At 37.9% G+C, this 16,668-nt stretch overlaps 1 protein-coding gene across 1 annotated transcript in view; it reads right to left on the bottom strand.

The window, feature by feature from the left end:
• The window catches only part of USP6NL (USP6 N-terminal like), a 102,308-nt gene that overhangs the window by 22,292 nt on the left and 63,348 nt on the right, over positions 1-16,668 (bottom strand). Inside the window, exons 6-9 of the mRNA XM_075716183.1 lie at positions 8,983-9,090; positions 5,977-6,086; positions 3,237-3,285; positions 1,260-1,380 (exon numbers count right to left, since the gene is read on the bottom strand). Coding sequence (XP_075572298.1) covers positions 1,260-1,380; positions 3,237-3,285; positions 5,977-6,086; positions 8,983-9,090 — 388 coding nt within the window. The remainder of the gene's footprint in view (positions 1-1,259; positions 1,381-3,236; positions 3,286-5,976; positions 6,087-8,982; positions 9,091-16,668) is intronic.

A 16,668-nucleotide genomic window follows, 5' to 3' on the forward strand; every position in this document is an offset into this window, starting at 1 on the left:
TTCCAAGGTTACGACTCTCCTGTTCTAAAAAAGGTGACATGGACAAAACACTAACACAAAATCTGGAATAAGTTTTAAAATCTTGTTTAACAGTCTACAGCATCTTAAAAAGGCAACTACGCCTATATGAAGCTCCTATGTATCACAACTAGATCAAATGATTTGGTACATAATGAGTTGATTTAGACTTACCCCCAAACCACCTAAAATTTTCCATGACCTTTGAGGAGCTCAGCATTCTACATAGTTGTGTTTGCACAATTGTAGCTGCACAGCTTTTGATGATTATTAAATCTATAGATTTTTTTGTAAGATGATTTTAATCTGTATTATCATTGTGTAATGCTCCAAGCAACTCTTTGACCCTTGAGGAATTAAAAATTTCACTTATGACATTGTCAGATAGCACTTTTTTTTTTTTTTTTTTTTTAAAAAAAGGCAATAGCTTTGCAGAATTATAAACAGAAGAATAGCCAACTAGCACTTCATGCTGGCGGCGGAGAACATGCAGAAACACTGAAAAGCCAGGGAAGGAAGCTATCACAGTACAAGGAAGTCTTAAGCAAGGAAAAGGAGCCAGAGCCTGTTAGAAATCTGCTAAAAAGCCCAAGTTCTAGGTAATATTTACTTTTTCAGGCTTCCAAGAACTACAGCTTTTCTGAATCACCACATCATTAACATCTACAAACAATGCTGGAATTCCTGGAGTAGTTCCATACCAATAGGCATGGAATATGCCTAGATCATACCAAATTTGGCATGGAAAGAGAGAACTGCCAATAACATAAAAGTAACAAGACAGCAGGAAATGCTGTGCCAGGCAGAGATAAAACAAAGAAACTCAAAGTTAATGCCTAGATACAGTGTCAATTTTTTACTGTGGACTCCTGTCCTGCCAAAGACAGCATAGTCACAATATTATTTAACACATTCTACATTAGGTTTCCAGTAGTATTTTATTGCTTATATAGATAGCTACATAACCAACCTTCAAACTGGTTACGTTCCCCGAGAGATTAGGAGGAAAGGAAACATCTGATTTTCATTAAAAACTACTTGAAAGGTATCACATATAAAAACAATTACTTACCATTATGGGTGAGCTTCAGTAACATCCAATGGCCCCCCAGTATAAAGCTCACATTATGTCTTATTTTGACTATACAGACAGAACAGCATAGTTCCATTTTCAAATGTTTTACAACTTAAACAGGAAAGGTGGAAACCTAATATATACTAAGTGACATGAAACTCCATACCATGCATAGCATGCTTTGGACCAGAGAGAAGTTTCACCAAGGCCCAGAAGGCATCTTCTTCATTCATGTACATAAGGAGTAAAGCTGTGATCTGGCTCATTCCCTGACAGTATCCAACTTCCTAAAAATCAGACAGTGAAAAATATTAAAACGCTGAAAACAAAAGCCTCATAACCATGGGCTGTTAGTTCTTCCTTGAGCTAGTGGAGGAAAGAGGATGCCTGTCCTGATGGCATAAGCTCCCTAGTTATGACACTACCAAACACACTTAATATTTAAACATTTAAAATATTGATAGACAGAAGGGATGATACACAACCCTCCAACTGAGAAGTAAACTGGAAGTCTTGATTGTTCATTAGAACTCTCTACTGATGCACAAAATCCTTGTCAGTACTAATAATTTCAAGTAACTGTATAATCTTATTCTCCAGATGGATGTATTTTCCATTTACTTGTAATTTGGGGTTTTTTTGGAGGGAAGGGGTCTTGCTTTGTTTTGCTTTACAGTCAGAACACCATCTGATAAACACAGGAATTTTCAAGAGTGACCTATAATTATAAACCTGCTCAAGTTTAGCAGCCCATAGCAAGCAGATGTAATAAACCCAAAGAAAAAAAATTATTGTTCCAAAACTGAACTTGAGTTATTTCCTCTGCTATTAATTTTTGACTTTTATGGCAGGAACCAACTGTCACTATCATTTAGCTGCTCAGATAACCCCTCTGATAAAGTATTTGTAAGGACAATGACTTAATTGTTGAATAAGTTTTTTCATGTTTTCAGGTTCTTAGCAGAACTTTGCTCTAGAGATAAAACCAAAGCGTAAGAACTGCTATACATTAAGAGGAAAAATGCAACAACGTAAGTGCAAAATAAAAACCTCAGTGCAGTATTCCCATCATTATACTTTAACAGTTGATTTTAAGCAATATTTTTCAGGCAACTTGAAGATATTGGTCCCATGTTCTATAGGAGATACATAAAGGTCCTTCCAGAGTTTTATTTCTCAGTGTGTTGACACTGCTTACAATGAAAAGTTTAAGACAACATAACAAGTGAAAGACAACAAATTCCAGCAATGACAGTTCTTTTAAGAGCCAACAATTGCAAGGAGACAGAAACTGAAACAGGATAGAAAGGTTACATTTCCTAGAGCTCTGAAAAATGAAACAAAGTGGTATTTAATTAGACCAACTGCTTAATTTCACTTTCTTCTTAACTTTACATATTTTTACATTAAATTCTAGGGAGCTGCTGATGGACATAAAATGAAAGACGTACAAAAATGATCAAAATGGGCACAATGAATGAGGGGATAGCGCATAAAAAACATGTTTTATGTGGACATGATAGCATTTCTGTTTCTTCTATTTTATGCATGCAGCCAAAACACATTACAAATTACGTATGTTTCTAACCCTTATAATATAGTCTGGAAACCCCACTCTTAACAAATCCTCACCCAGGACTGGAACCAAGACCGAGGGCTTAAGTAAAGATGCAACCTTTAAAACCATTTTCCATTTGTTAGAACCCTCCAGGTTATGAAATATGTCTGTTTACTACAACATGCATCTTTCTGCAGTGTGGTTTCCTTCTCACCATTCAAATGAATGGGAGACATATAATATAATAGGGGGAAAATACCAGTAGTATAAAAGACCAGCACAGCACAAATTCATTATTCTTATTAGATACAATACTTAGTTTTGATTGAACTGTATGCACAGTTCAGTCTGTCCAGTAAGATACTCATAATAAAGATGCTTTGTTTTATTTTAACTTCAACTCAAAACATGTCAACAAACAATTTATTTCTACACACTTCCAAAGGTCTCTGAAACGTTAGGTTGGGTTTTTTTGGTTGGTTGGTTGATTTGGTTTTTTACAGAGAAAGAAAATACAGAATTGCAATTTATTATCTCATGGCACGTTCAGAGAAACCATATTAAGTGTGAAGGTACACAACTTACCGTATTATATATGGAATATGCAGCTAAAACATGGAATAAAGACTGTTGCCTGGAGAAATAAGAGTAGAAAAGGAAAATACTATAACACTGTCTTTTGTAAAAACAGAAAAACATAAAGTAGTGAACTATGTTTTGGAAATCTGTTTCCCCGATTTAACTTATCTAGCATTAAAGAACAGGACAAACCACACTTTACAATGATATGCGCTTCTGATTTCAAACCAACATTATCTTTAGAACTTTTCTAATGTTTTACATGCTGAAAGGTTACAAAAAATACCTGTAATATTTTGAGAAGGCAATGGTGTCAGATCATCATTTTTACAGATAGGTAAAGTGAAACATAGGATGGGCTACGTTTCAAACACTGATTTATTCTGAATGCCAAACACTCCAGACCTGATTTCTGGGCTTGCAGAATGCTAACAGCTGTTACTAATTTCAAACAGAGACACAGAAGAGTTGAAATACACAAACCAGCCACAAAGGTGTCGTAATCTTGGCACCCAAATTAAAGGCTGCTTTAGTGACTGCTACTGTCAAACTGAAGAAAAACAACATCAACTCTGACTCGCCATCCTATGCTGAGTCCTCCAGAGTGTACTGATCTCCATATACTTCAGAGTTAGAATTACAAAGAACTTTGTATAGGGCCTTTGCTTTCTGTGAAAACACTAACTTGTGCAGGTAGTAAGACAAAAAAAAAAAACCAAAAAAAACCCCAAAACAAACACCAATCCATGAAAAACCACCCCACCCCAAAACCAAAACCAAACTCTGCTCTTCTCCAATTAGGATATCAAAGTAATGGTGGAGAGCTCTCATAAGGAATTATTTTTAAACTCATGCCTATTTTTTGTGATTTGTTAGGGAGAGAATTTGGAAATCTGAATGCCTACTTTCACCTACAACTAAAACTACTAAAATTTAACCGCTGAGTTATACTGTCCTTTCTCCATCCAGTGAAATGCCCTCTAATCAAATGTATAAAAATAGATATTAGCAGGTTAAAAAAAGAAAGCATAAGCAAAAAGCTGAGTATTTTCTATTGGGAAGAGGATGCATACTTGGAGAATTTTGCCAAAACACCTGGATTATGGCATTTTTGTTTGCCTCCTGCAGAACTGAAGGTTAGCCATCCTTCAGTAGCCAAAGTAAAGCATAACCTAAAGTACTAGATGTTAAGCTGAAGTCTTATTTTACAAGGACAAACTAAAAAGTCCCAAATGTACACCGGAACCTTCTATATCTTCAGGTGGACATATGAAACTCAAAATAAGAGCTCAATCTCATTCACAGCAAGATACATAAAATAATGGTCTTTTTAGTACTATTTACTTTAGATGTTACCACTAAAGAGCTGTAAAAGAATGAACCTTTAAAGACATACAGTCTACTTAAAAGTCAAACAAGCTATTGATTTACCCAGGGGACTTTATTTCATTGCTGTATGAAATGATTTCTGAATTTTTCATTGAGGCATCACTGGAAATGCATAATATATGTACAGTAATTCCAAGATCTATTCCAAGTGTGAAATTGCTTTATGCAGCCAAAGGCTTTCCCATGGACTCTGAGGTCATGCTTACAACACAGCTACAGGCACCGGAGCTGGCTCTGCTTGTGTTAAGCCCAAACTGACGGGGTAGCAAGCTTCTGCTAACACCTAAAATGTGTGCATAAAACCTAACTGAGGCCCAGAAGCAACACAGCCATTTTTGCATGGCACTGTGTCAGTACTACTGAGTGGCGAGGCACGTCAGCTCAAGTACAGATAGCATTGCACAAATATATCTAAACTACAGTGGCTGCGCAGAATAGCTCTCAGCTTGGGAATTTCTGCTTTGTACTCCATCCTGTGCTGCAGCCAGAGACATTCCCCCTATTGAGAATTTGTCCACAAAATACCTAGAATAATAATAATATAAGAAAATGTTTGTTTTATTATTACATTAAGGCCCACAGCTCTTTGAGTATTGCTTTTTGAAAATAGACTACTGTAGAATCTGCCTTGGAAAGAAAAGAAGATTAAAAACTGAACTAATACAGTCACAGAAAGGAAAAAAATGCCCTCTTCATCTCAGCAGGGTGCTGATGCTGCAAGCTAGCAACAATGCTGATGTTTGTATCACCACTTATTTCACTATTAAGCATTTTTAAAGATGACAGCCGCCTAATACTCCTCATCCAATGACAGTAAAAAAAAAAAAAAAAAAAAACAAACCACCACCCCCCCCCCAAAAACTCTCTCACATCTGAAGTACTGCTTTATTTGGTTCTGAATTAGATAGTAGAAGAGGAATATAAAATCCAAAGGAAGGCTAAGATCTCTGGGAAGAAAATTATTGCAGATGCAAAAAGTTATTTTGTTTTTGAAAATACACAGTTAAATAAAATGATTGGGTAATAAATCTTAATTAATTTATTAGCTTGGAATTTCCATGCATTTGTATTTACAGCATCCGAGACTGTTTTTATCAAACATGAAACAAGATGAGAACAGTTTAGAAATGGTAGTCTTTGGAACGCTACCGACCACCTCTTAGTCAGAGAAAACTAGTTGGTTGGAAGTGGCCGTCTGGTTTTGCGGTAGTAACGGTAATTACATCATTGCACAGAGACAATCCTGCTTTGAAAGTTTGAAGCTTACATTCAATATTATTGGATAGGTCAAAGAGGCTTGAGGCAGATCGGAAGCTAGTTTTAAGACAAAGAAAATAAAATCTTTTAATTTACTTACTTAACACCATATCTGTCTCGAAACATGATATGATCTCTATATGTTCGATTTACATCAAGATCAATTTGCCTAATATCTGGTGAAGACCCTCGTGCTTGACACTTCAATTTCTAGGAAAACAGTAAAGAACAGAAATTAAGTTTAAAATTGCGGGCACTAAAATAGCCAAAACCTGCCTGACTGTACACCTATACTGAAGTATTTGCCATCTCATGATTTAAAAAGCTTAATATAGAATAGCAACTCACAACAATTTTAAACTCCAAAACATGCATACACATACATGAATTCTATAGAGAGTCAGACACATTCGCACAGTATCAATGTAGAAAGACTAATCCCATATTACACATTTTTGTGACACACCATTCACTACGTATATTCAAGGCTATGTTTCAGCATTTTAAATTTCTAATTGCCATTTCTCAGGTAGGCACATCACTGGAGGAAGACAGAAAGTGAATTCTAGTACTCAGGAACAAGAACCTAAGATACAAGTGCTCCAGACTGGACTTTTAGCAAATGATTTAGTGTGGCTTTCATACTTTCACTGCCTTTTCGTCTAAGCAGAAGTAATAGCTACATAGCTGCCGCTCATTATCTAAGTACAGATAATGGACATTTATCTAGTAATTTCCTCTGTCCTTCTGTTCTAATCCAATTTAATTGTAGAATACCTCTACTTTAGCACTTGCTTTAATGTTTTATAATTAAATCCAATTTTGCAATTGAATACTTAAGAAGCCTGCACAGGTTAGATTGCCACCTTATTTTTTGCACTTACAGTAATTTTCTCTTGACATTCATTCATTCATTCCCACTTCTGTCCCTAAAAGTTGAGCTTGCAAGACATTCCTAACTGGATTCAGCATGGTATTTTCAAAACATTACATTTGAGTAGGCATTATTAGAGAATACCACAGACAATCAAAAGGCACAACTCTACAGATTCTGGTTGCAAGAAAACAAAAAGGCTTAAAGACAAAAATAAGAAAAATAAAGGGATCAAACAGGGAACATCAACACCCATTCAGTCTGTTGAATACAACCAGAAGCTTCAGGAATATTGGAAATTACTCATAAATCAATGAACCAACTGGTAGCAGCCATTAACCAGCACAACGCTAACCACAATCACAGCTTCGTGCACCTTTCAGTATAATTTAAAGTACTAACATCCAGAATGATTTGTCCCCCAAACAGAGGGAGTGCAAATTTATAGTTTTAAGGCGGCATGAGGACCCAGAGCCTATGATATGTTGGAATATAGGAAAAGAAGCACATTGAGTCCTTGCCATTAGCCTCTAGCGTGAGTGAAAAGAAAGGGTACCTAGAGTTTGAGAAACAGAAAGAACGGAAGATTAAGAACTGGTAATTGCCCTGCACAGAGAACTGAAGGAAGTTGTTTGACCAATATGCAAATGCGCATATTTTTCTTCTAATTTTAAGATGTGCAATTTGTAAGTGATACTTGTAATGAGAAGTGTTAAAACCACTTTGGGAAATGAGAAAAGATGGAGAGCAGTAAAATGAGCTTATCGCAAATAAACAAGCTAGGATAATGATGGAAGAAACTCTACTTCTATATCTGAACTACAAACACTTTTTTATTTTGAACTGAGCACTAGATGGCATTAATTATCTCTGAAGATGAATTCACTTATTTTTAAATGCTTCTAGTTTTACTTAGTATTCTTTCCCACAACTACATTATTCAGCACGAACTCTGTTTTACCCCTTTTGGACCTGCCACTAGTCTTACTTACGAAGTTAAACAAAATACAATAATCAGAAACAGCAGACTGTCAGACTAAAGAGTGATAAACAATTTAAGAGGAAAATTATTTAGACACCAAAATTTAGATAACATCAATGTCAACATCGATCATCTTTCATGGCCTTAGAAGATTCCTTGTCTACTCAGACTTAAAGTCTCAGCTCCAAAAAAGTGCTATTAGACAATAGCAAAAATCAAAGCAGCCACGCATTTCCTTGAAACTATGGACATTATTTCATTCAAAGGCAGTGAACATTTAAATTCTTGGGGGGAAAACTTCAAACACGCTACAAGACTAAATTGCTTTTTTGTTAGCTAAACTCTCCCTATAATCCTTTAGCGGGGGGTGGGGGCGGGGGGTAAGAAAGAATTTAAAATTATTCGATTCCCCTTCTGCCTAACTCACTAGCCTGCACAGGAACCTTACTCTCCACTCTTGGGTCTGAAGTTTAGCTCTGATGGTCATCAGCTGTATTCACACCCACAGAAAAAGTACAGTAGGGAAAAATTTAGAGAAACATAAACACAGTAATTCAGAGGTTGCTTTAACTGCTACTCAGGGTGACGATGGGGGCTGGTGGGGGAAGATATAGCTATTTTCTTTATATTCTAAGTAGGAGATGTGTTGAAGTGGTCAATTTATGCCTGTAGAATTTTGTGGGGTTCACATCCTGTCATCAGGTGCACCACTGAGAATACAATCAAGTAACCAGACAGGGCTTTGTAAGGGACACCTAAGCTTCACTTGGAGATGAGATGGCAGAAAGATAGCCAGCTTGTTCTGGCTTTTACAAGGTAAGGCACCAATCTCCATCCCCTTCAGAATACTGGAACTCTTTTTACTGATACTCAGCTAACAAGGTGCTTCCTTAATAGACATTTCTCAGAGAGCTGTATTTTCAGAGGTTTCTGTCTTCTTACTGGGACAGTGATTGTTTCTTATTTTGTTTTGCTTTGCTTTTAGAAGGGCTTTTGCAAGTATTTGAGGATGGGGAAAAAAAATGGAAAGAAGATCAAATTAATTACATGAATTACAGAACCAACAAATAAGCTAGGAAAGTGCTTTTCAATACACAGCCTTTTTTCCTAGCTAAAACAAGCAGTAGAGTTCAATGTAATTCCTAATCCTTTTTTTTTTTTTTAAACACTGCATAACAACAAAATCTTAATAAAGCCTGTAGCCTCAGTATCTGAAATTTTTTAATTAAGTGGAAATTCTACAAACTCACATTATAGAAGTCTTTCATTTCTTCTTTCATTTTAGGGACATCAAGTAGTAGAGACCAGACTTGCCCTCTGAACTGCAGTGGGATTCCTTTATAAATTCTCCTATGAAACTGTAAAAAGAAAAGAAAATAAAAATGTACTACAATCTACAACATTCTGAACAAAAGGAACAGTGACACACAACATGCTAAAGAGAAAAATGCAATTATATCAATTGTCCTAGCAAAAGGATGACCTGCTAGGGACAAAGTGTTCCAGTGTCTTTTGAGGGACTGAAAGTGTCCAGTGACACCATCTGGGACCTCTGCTGATTCAATCAGCAGAGGCACGGGGACACACAGGCCAAAGCATCACTCTGTGCAGGTGATGCTTACAAGCCAGGATAGGAAGGCCTATCAAAATTGTATCACCTCTGCTGAACAGCATTTATTCTACAAATATTGGGAAGACTACTCCAAATTTTGTAATTTAGACCCCAAAAAATCAGATTCTTAGCAACACAGTATTTCAGGACAAGCCACAAATAACTCACTATTATTACAAACTATAAATGGGAATGGTGAAAGGCAGTCAACAATATCACAAAGCTTTAAAGATTTTCAGCAATAAAGAAAAAAGTATAACTGATTTTTTAATTCTTGTAAAACTACAACTGAAATGCTGAAATGCATGTCTGCATACCAAACAAACATGTGAAATCACCAAAAAACCCAGGATGTGCCATTTCTAAAGCTAACAGATTTCAGATCATATTTCTAAACTAATAATCAGTTTTCTAAATGCGTATTAAAACATTTGCACAAAAACAATGTATAAAAGATATTCTAGCTACAGTTTCTAAGAACACAGAACAACCTGCATGCAATTCTTAGTTGTGAAATAGAAAATTAAGTTCCCCATTCCTGACACATTCTGTTCTGACACATAAAGCTTGTATTAGAAACAGGTCAGAAGGGGATAACTCAGTAACTGTGCATAACTCAAGTTGTTATATAAACTATTTATCAGTCTTGCCTCTGATATGTCACCGTTCTCGCACTCTCATTCAGTGGTTTGGTTCTTACTGGGCTTATTTGAAAAAATCAGGAGCACTGACAACTGTCTTCCTCAGTTCTCTTCTGATTTGTATCTCTCTATGCTGCAGCATTTAGGAGCACGACGAGCCTCTAAACAGAGAAAGATGGACTAGCTTTCTAAAGTCTTGGCGTTAAGCAGCCAGGAGAGACTCAAGATAAGCAAAGCTTCAGAGCAATTGAATCCTAGTAATTCTAAAAACACACAAAAAAAAGGTTATCATCTTCCAGGAAACATGTCTAAGAAAACGAAAACCAGAAAACTCTAACAAAGAAAATACACCTTTCTGAAGTTCTGTTTTTACCATTATTTTAATGATGGCACAGGGGGGCAATCTGATTTAAAAGAGAACAAAACACACACAACTCCTCCCCCAAAAATTTATTCTTTGTGTTTAACCTACAGTGAAAGTTAGACCTTAAAAATTTCAATTGACAAAGCTATCACTTCCTTGAAACATTTATCAAAGTTATGCTTGTAACATAAGAAATATTTTAAAAGAAATGTCCTGCTCAAAGACAGGATCCTTTTTTCTTTTTCACATATTTCACATCTCCAGTTTTGGAAGATTAATGAACCCCTCATTGCAGTATATTTGCAAACCTCCTGCTGTTTGGGATATATCAGACCTTTGAAGGTGTCTTCAATGCCAGCAAGGATTCGTGTCTGGATTTTAGAATGTGTAACTCTTACACAAGTAAGGTTATGATTTTTTTTTTCCTGTCCCCTTTTCAAATGAAAATCTTAAACTTGTGTAAGATGCAACAGCAAACCTGGAGGCTGTTCACAAAGGAAATGTTGTGCTTTATAAAGAAAACTTTCTTCATTATTAAGAATGCTAAAGCAGCAACACTTCTAGTGTGAGCACAGTTATGTCAGTACAATTTCTTCTGTAAGGATAAAGAACAACGTACAGTGCTGCAAAGCACCTTTCTCTATAGATGTATATCCAAACTTCAGCTCACACAGAGCATTTCAGTGTGTTCACTGTTCAACCCAGACACAAGGATAACTGCTTGTGAGAGAGAGGATAATTCAGTCTTTTGAAAGCCAAGCAACACCAATTGCAGTGGAGTCATCCTGACAAGAGATTAGCCTGTATACCAAAAAGCAGAATGAGCCAAATATATGAAACCTTTTCTGGGAACTTGAAAGAAGGGAAGAGAAAAAAAAAAAAAAGCAAAAAAAAAGCAGTGTTATATGTACCCAGTGACATGTAGCTGTATTCCTCAGACCCATGGTACAGCAACAGTGTACCTTGATAACGAACGTTTTTGCCAGTTAATTACCATTTTGTAACTCATTTTCAAATGTCTCCAACAACCATAAAGTTATTAATGAAGAGAATTGGTCGAAGAATAAATTCTCAAGACTACTGTTGTTCTAAATGAGTATTTTGGGACAAGGTCAGGTGGACATCAAAGGCCAGAAATAAGCCTTTGTAATAATAATTTATTATCAAAATAGAATTAAAACAAATTCAAACCATCCAAAGTGTGGGGTGGTTTGGGGTTTTTTTTCAGGAGGCAAAACTGAAGGAGAAGAACAACCAGTTTCAGAGGAGTCTACAGCACGTATGGCACTTACAGTTTTCCCATCTTCTGCAGTTCCCAGACTGAAACAGCCAAACACTAGAACAGCCCTTGAAGTAGTAAGTAAAAACTGAGATAGAGAATTGTGGAAGCGCTTCTAAAAGAAAAGTTTGAAAAATGAGTTGGCAAATATAACTTTAAAAAGAGTGGAATGGACAGAGACCAGCAGTTTCATCAGCCCACTACAGTTATGCCAAAAAAACCCCCAGAAGGAAAGCAAACATTTTCAGTAGCTAAGATCAGAATTATTGCACTGACAGAATAAACCCAAACAACATTCGGAGCTCCTTGCAAACCATTTTAGATCTGTATCCAGCTGACTCTGCTGTTCCAACTGTTCTTTTATTTAGGCAGAGAAAAAAGCTCTCAGTCATCCCAAGTCGTTACGAGATCCTGCCTACAGACTCAGCAGAACACGAGACTAAAGACTTTCACTGTCTGCGTGGTACACGAGAGAGAAATGTAACTCAAGAACAGAGCCTTTCATGGCACAGGCTCCATTACACAAACAATAATGTGGAAACAAGTGTGAATAATTTTACATACAATAGAAAACTGAGAGGAGTGGCTGATATGCCAGAGGGTCGTGCTGCCACCCAGAGGGACCTCGACAAGCTGGAAAAGTGAGCTGACAGGAATCTCATGGAGTTCAACAAGGAGAGGTGCAAAATCCTGGGAAGGAACAACCCCTGCATCAGTACATGCTGGGGGCTGCCCGGCTGCAAAGCAGCTTAGCAGAAAAGGACCTGGGGGTCCTGGGAGACACTAAGTTTAACAGGAACCATCAATGTGTCCTTGAAGGAAAGATGACTAACGGTATCCTGGGCTGTGTTAGACAAAAGTACTGCCAGCGGGTTGAGGGAGGTGATCCTTCCCCTCTACTCATCAGTGGTAAGGCCACACCTGGAGTACTGTGTCCGGTTCTGGGCTGGAGAGAGTCCAAAGGGCTACGAAGACGAAGGGACTTGACCATCTCTGCTCCAAGGAAAGGCTGAGAGAGCTGGGACCGTTCAGCCTGGAGAAGAGAAGGCTCAGGGGGATCTTATCAATGGACATAAGTACCTGAAGGGAGGGTGCAAAGAGGATGGAGCCAGGCTCTTTTCAGTGGTGCCCAGTGACAGCACCAGAGGCAACAGGCACAAATTGAAACACGGGAGGTTCCCTTTAAACATCAGGAAACATACTGTCACTGCGAGGGTGACCGAGCACTGGCACAGGTTACCCAGGGAGGTTGTGGAGTCTCCATCCTTGGAGATGCTCAAAAGCTGCCTCCACATGGTCCACAGCAACTGGCTGTAGGTGGCCCTGCTTGAGCAGGGGGTAGGACCTGCCTGGTGGAAAAGGACCTGGGGGTGTTGGTTGACAGCTGGCTGAACATGAGCCAGCAGTGTGCCCAGGTGGCCAAGAAGGCCAACAGCATCCTGGCTTGTATCAGGAATTGTGTGGCCAGCAGGAGCAGGGAGGTGATTGTTCCCCTGTACTCGGCGCTGGTGAGGCTGCACCTGGAATACTGTGTCCAGTTTTGGGCCCCTCACTACAAGAAAGACATTGAGGTGCTGGAGTGTGTCCAGAGAAGGGCAACGAAGCTGGTGAAGGGTCTGGAGCACAGGCCTTATGAGGAGTGGCTGAGGGAACTGGGGTTGTTTAGCCTGGAGAAGAGGAGGCTGAGGGGAGACCTTATCGCTCTCTACAACTCCCTGAAAGGAGGTTGTAGTGAGGTGGGTGTTGGTCTCTTCTCCCATGTAGTTAGCGATAGGATGAGAGGAAATGGGCTCAAGCTGCGTCAGGGGAGTTTAGATTGGATATTAGGAAAAATTTCTTCACAGAAAGAGTAGTCAAGCATTGGAACAGGCTGCCCAGAGAGGTGGTGGAGTCCCCATCCCTGGAAGAGTTCAAAAAACAGGTAGATGTGGCACTTTGGGACATGGTTTAGTGGGCATGGTGGTGTTGGGTTGATGGTTAGACTGATGATCTTAGAGGTCCCTTCCAACCTTAATGATTCCTAGTTTTTACTTTCATTAAAAAAAAAATCCAGCCACCAAGCCAGGAAACATGAAACTATTACTCTATCCTTAATTGGTTTAGTGGTGGACTTGTTAGTGTTAGGTTAATGGTTGGACTGGATGATCTTAAAGGTTTTTTCCAACCTAAATGATTCTATGATTCTATGACCAGATGACCTCCAGAGGTCCTTTCCAACATGAACCATCTTGTGGTCCTGGATAATTCTGCAATTTTGTGAAAATGACACTGCTGCACTGCATTTTTTGAGGGGGAAGCAGGGGAACCCACACATACTTGACAGCAAAACTCATTTTTGATAATCATTCAATTACCAAAGAGTTGAAGAAAACACAAACGAGCAAACTGATTACTAGCTAACTGAATATCTTTACCATAAGTACCATACTACTGCCCTCTGCTGTCTTATTTCCTTATGTAATATAAGGTTGAAAATATGTTGAGAAACGCTGGATTGGGTCTATATACTTGCAGAACCCTAATCTAATTACTAATTCAGAGAGAACAGAAGAATAAAGTAAAAAGTAGAAAATTCGGCAAGTTACTTTACTTCTACTTCTGGGGAGATGAAATGAGTCAATCTTCAACAAATTCTTTAAAATTAAGGCTTGCTTAAGATAATAGCTCAAAACAAAATACAAGTATATAAACTCAGAGTTCAGATAATCGGTGTATGAAAACATGCATCATTCAAAGAATGGTGTTATGGAATCTGGGATGTTTCCATCAGCACAGGACACAGAAAAAAGAAAGTCATCCTCGGTAGATATAATTATATAAACACAAATAAAAACACAGGTTCAAGTTCTGTATCACATCTAAGCTGATATTCAGCCAAGGATAGTTGTCATAAACTCTTGCAATTATTACTAATATTGTTGATCCTTAAGAAGATTAAGAGAAGCAGGCACTAGATGAGGCCCTACCACCTGGGAATTCAAGAAAGAATGAAAAAAGGAATTGGACCTTCCCACTGTGAAACAAGAGAATATATAGAATGAATTAAAAAGCTTACAAAGCAAGACGAAAAAAAACAAAAAACCAAAAACCAAAAAACCACCTCTCAGATTTGGCATACTCTAGATTAGTTATCATCTCAAATAATGAAGTCTACAATATCCAACATTCAGTGTGGCCTCCATGCAAAAAAAAAAATGGAAAACATACAACCTCTCCTTCCTTCCCCTGCCCCAATCTCTCCAGCTCACAAACCCAAGTAGTTCCTGGACAAGAAATGAGGCCACTATCACACAGCACTAGTCTGAAGAGCAGGAACTGGCCTTCCTCCTGCTACATGATATAAAACTGGTTTTCTTGAAAATAAAACTCTCAGTTATGTCAGGAAGAGCTGCACAAGCAGCAGAGGGACTCTGCCACCTCAAAAAGAATCAGTGATGAGAAGCATAAGAATTAAAATCTGAAGTCTCACAAGAAAGTATATTTATAATGAAAAGAAAGTATATTTATAAAGGCTGCTGCCTTTAGAGGTTCTTCAACTTCTGTGGGTTGCATAAAAGGAAGAAAAAGTGCAAATACAAGAGTTGCTCAATCTCATTCAAAAAAATCTCAGGAACTCGAAGAGGGTTCTTCATTAAGGCTCTGTGTTCAGACTCCAAACTAAGTGGAGACTTGATTATTATATTCTGTGTGAATACCAGAACAGCTGGAAATTGCTGGCTACCCCGATTGTTTCTCCTCTTCCTTTCCCTCTGAATTTAGGCAACTTCAATCACAGACAGATGAAGGTAGACAGTGAAAGACAGAAATACTTTGGTGGAAATACTCAAATGGGAATATAGCATATAACAGTTTTATTTAATCTTTCCTGAAAGTTATGATCATACTAAGCCAGGAAGGATTTACTATCTGTGGTGGTTGATTGTACCCTGGATTATTAAGCAGTAGAATACAAATAGGAAATAAAAGCATAAGCTAGAGAAAGAACACACTGAAACACAAACTTTGTTGCTCTATGACACTTCCTGCATAAGAAATGACTGATGGGGAGATGAAAGCTTTGTTTTGACAAATATCAATCACACAAAGACACAAGGGCAGTTACACACTTCAGAGATGGTGTCTGTAAGAATCATGATGACTCCACTGAAAACATGCCTAAATAATCACATAGGAATCAAGTGTTTTATACACAGTTATGGAGTTGTACGTGGTTTTTTTATTATGTCATCCTTCATTACCTCTAAATCATTACTCAAATATGGTAGAGACTAGCACATTCCTGGTCTCAGTATGACAACTCTTCCACCTCTTTCCAGTTCCTCATGGTCACACATTGCTACCGTCCATTCCCCCCCTTTTCTTAAATTAGGTTTAAGCACAGAAGTTCTAATGGGAAAACAGCATGAAGTTCCCAGAGCCCCCATCTCTCTCGAGAGAAGTCTTCTGCAATAAAGATCAGGGGAAAATGTAAATTGAAGCATCTCCCACACGCACACATACACATTAGTGTGTTAATGTCTTCTCATTAATTCTCCTTGTGAAGTTGTGATGGGAAAAAAATAAGGAAGCAGCTATAGGCAGCTCTGCAAGAGTATTAAATGAAAACTGTATTTTGCAATTAACTCTATGACAGTTCTGGATAATGTAATCAAATATATGGATTCATTTACAGTATGTGTACAGTATGAACAGATTTCTTCAAGCCAAAACTCTCTCAGCTGTGTATTATGAAGGCTCATTACAAACGGGCTGTTGAAATGCTGTACTTTGTACATACCTGCTCTGTCCCTGGGACCATCACCTTCTCTGACTCTCCCTTGCTCTCTTTTTAAAGAACACAAGCATCTCTGAAGTATGCCATTTTCCAAAACCAAGCCATCAGTACAGTTATAATCTATAATGCTACAACATTATTACTGTTGTTGTTGCTGCAATGTTCCCTTCAGTGCTGTTTCTAAACAACGCTGATTTCAGGAGCAGTCTGACTGCACAGAAACCATGGGAATGTCAGGTGAAGTGAGTCTTTTAAGATACAGGCTG

The sequence above is a fragment of the Pelecanus crispus genome, chromosome 1 (genome assembly GCF_030463565.1).
Source record: "Pelecanus crispus isolate bPelCri1 chromosome 1, bPelCri1.pri, whole genome shotgun sequence".
NCBI classification, from domain to species: domain Eukaryota; kingdom Metazoa; phylum Chordata; class Aves; order Pelecaniformes; family Pelecanidae; genus Pelecanus; species Pelecanus crispus.